Consider the following 2420-nt stretch of genomic DNA (forward strand, 5'->3'; position numbering starts at 1 on the left):
TAAGTTTCTCTGCATGCTGCATTGCCCCTGGGAGGTCTTCAGACTTTGGTGTCAGTTGTCCAGTTACTCTGTTTGCAGAATTCCTGGGTTTGTGATTTGACTGTTGTGTCAGTTGCCCTGCATGCCACAGAAATCCTGTGAAGCTTTCAGGCTTTTATTTTCATGGGCAGAGGCAGACTAGCTAGTAGTGTGTCCCAACAAAATTTGACAGCCAGAAGCGTAGGATAAGGAAAATTTAAACATTGGAAATAAACATTCAATTGTCAGCCTACCTGGACTGGCAAACTCTTGTTAATACTGGAGCTAAGAACATGTTTATTTCAATACTGAGAATACTTGTAAGATTTGGAAACAGAGGAAGTTGTTCAGAAAGAATGAAGCTCCTGTCTGATTCCTGCTCTGTAACAGTCCAAACCAAATGCTGGGTAGGCAGGATGCGTAAATCAGTGCTCTCTGTGCATTTTCTCATGTGTTTTCTTTGACGAGATTCTCCAGTAAGGGAATGTATCCCAATAGGTTCGGAACACACATATGGCCGAAGTTCCCTCCTTGTGTCCAAAATTCCAAATGCCTTCAAGTGCACCCATAGAAACGAGACCCCAAAGGCTTCAAGAGCCTGCAAGGAACTTACTCTTTCAAATGCATCACAGTCCCATATTGACCCCAACAAGTCCAAGGCAATCAAGTCTTTCAGTCCCTGAAAGGGACTTACATCAGCAAGAGTTCCAAGGACCATCAAGAAAATCAGGTATCCAAATGCAACTAGATCCTGTACTGGGCCCAGGTTTACCTACTTTGAAAAAACCCTCAGGGCATCTAAGTTATCAGATATATAAGTGAAATCTTGTCTCCATGTTCTCTTAGGATCTGTGGTACTGTCAGAGAAATATGGTGACCATCAATCTGGCCCTGTGACTTCAAGAAAGGGGCGGAAGGAACGCATTGTGTACTCCAAAAAACAAAAGCACCTGCTGCAAGAACATTTTGAGAAGTGTCAGTCCCCAAACCAGGATCAATGTGTGGAGCTGGCAGAGTTAGTTGGTGTGACACCGAGGGACATCAAGGTCTGCCTCTCTCTTTTCCCTCAATCCAACAGCAAAAATCTACACTTTCCCATCAGGAACTTTAATTTTGTTCTTAAATGCTTAGGGCAGTGATGACAGTTTTAGGTGGTGGATATTTTTGAATCAAATGCTGGGACCCAAATGTTTATCAATCTCGTAGCAATAATGAATAGCATTGTTTCCATGCAGGGTCTCAAAAACCTAATCATCAGAGCTCCTGCTGAAACTCAGGACACACTGGCTCAATCTCCCCAGTCTTATGTTGTCTGGTCATACACAATCTACCTTATTATAATATCTTAGTCATCCTGAGTTTCCTGCTTCTTTGTTTCTGACATGTGAATCATTGCTATACAAACACCTTTTATCCAAAATCTTCACCTTGTGGTCCTGTTAGGGGACAACAGGCATTCTTCTGATGTCTTCTTTCTTTTCCAAATCTGGTTCAAGAACAGCCGAGCTAAGTACAAGCAGATGACTCTCCAGAATATTACAGAAGCTCTGCCAGAGACCAATGGAAGTTCCAAAGCTGTTTTTGAATCAACTCACTTTCCTGGTTCCATACCTCTTGTTGCTGCTGAGGATGGAGAGCCCATGTGTTCAGGCACATTTGGTGAGGATTCCATTCCCAAACTCAACTGCATTCAGGAATCTTCTCTGCATCATTATCAGGCCAGTGATGCAGACATGTGTAGTCAGCAAGAAGATCTGCTTGTTGGCCATGCTCCCATTACAGCTTGGGATTCTGGTCAATCAGCAGCAATTGAAGCCCAGACTGATCTAGCAGTGACTGAATCTACAGATGTCCTAGAAGCTGCCGCTCATTGCCCAGAGGAGGCTCAATGTTCAGGTCCATCTGCAGAGGAACTCTGGCAAAGAATCCTTGACGACTTTGACAAATCCAAGGACTGACTTACTCTGGATTACACCCCAAATCCAAGTCACATCTCTCAGCTCCTTGACCATTCCAGACATTTATAGTCATGAAGAAGTGTGTTATGTTCACCCTTCATGTCAGTATTTGTGGGAATTAACCAGGCCTATCTGTAGACGTTGTGTACCACTGTGGTTTATATAGAGGGGTTGTTTCAAAGCAACTGTAAGTATTCATTCTTCATTGTTAGATTATGTTCTCATTAAATAAAAGGAGAAATCATTCCTGAAAATTATTTTATTACATTATATTATCCATTTACATTCCAGTCACTATGGCATATGTCCCACTGACCTATAGTTCTTCACCCAACACATTAGATAAAGTTTTCCCCTAATATTTTTTAACTTTTTTTTTACATTTATTATGATAGATAGTATCACATACTATAATAGAATAGGAGATTAACTAATTAAGAAAGA

The 2420-nt window shown here is 41.5% G+C and overlaps 1 protein-coding gene across 1 annotated transcript; it reads left to right on the forward strand.

The window, feature by feature from the left end:
• Positions 1–531: 531 nt before the first annotated feature.
• On the forward strand, positions 532–1976 carry LOC127683497 (homeobox protein DLX-4-like). The gene is made up of 3 exons (XM_052180787.1): positions 532–748; positions 865–1062; positions 1501–1976. Exons 1-3 carry the CDS (start codon positions 532–534, stop codon positions 1974–1976), a joined length of 891 nt encoding a protein of 296 aa, XP_052036747.1.
• Positions 1977–2420: the final 444 nt, after the last annotated feature.

Source organism: Apodemus sylvaticus, chromosome 1 (genome assembly GCF_947179515.1).
Source record: "Apodemus sylvaticus chromosome 1, mApoSyl1.1, whole genome shotgun sequence".
Taxonomy (NCBI): domain Eukaryota; kingdom Metazoa; phylum Chordata; class Mammalia; order Rodentia; family Muridae; genus Apodemus; species Apodemus sylvaticus.

Coding starts and splice junctions, on each gene's coding strand:
- LOC127683497 (XM_052180787.1), top strand. CDS start 532: ATGGCCGAAGTTCCCTCCTTGTGTCCAAAATTCCAAATGCCTTCAAGT. Junction 749..864: donor AGGACCATCAAGAAAATCAG/GTATCCAAATGC, acceptor ATGTTCTCTTAG/GATCTGTGGTACTGTCAGAG. Junction 1,063..1,500: donor TGTGACACCGAGGGACATCA/AGGTCTGCCTCT, acceptor TCTTTCTTTTCC/AAATCTGGTTCAAGAACAGC.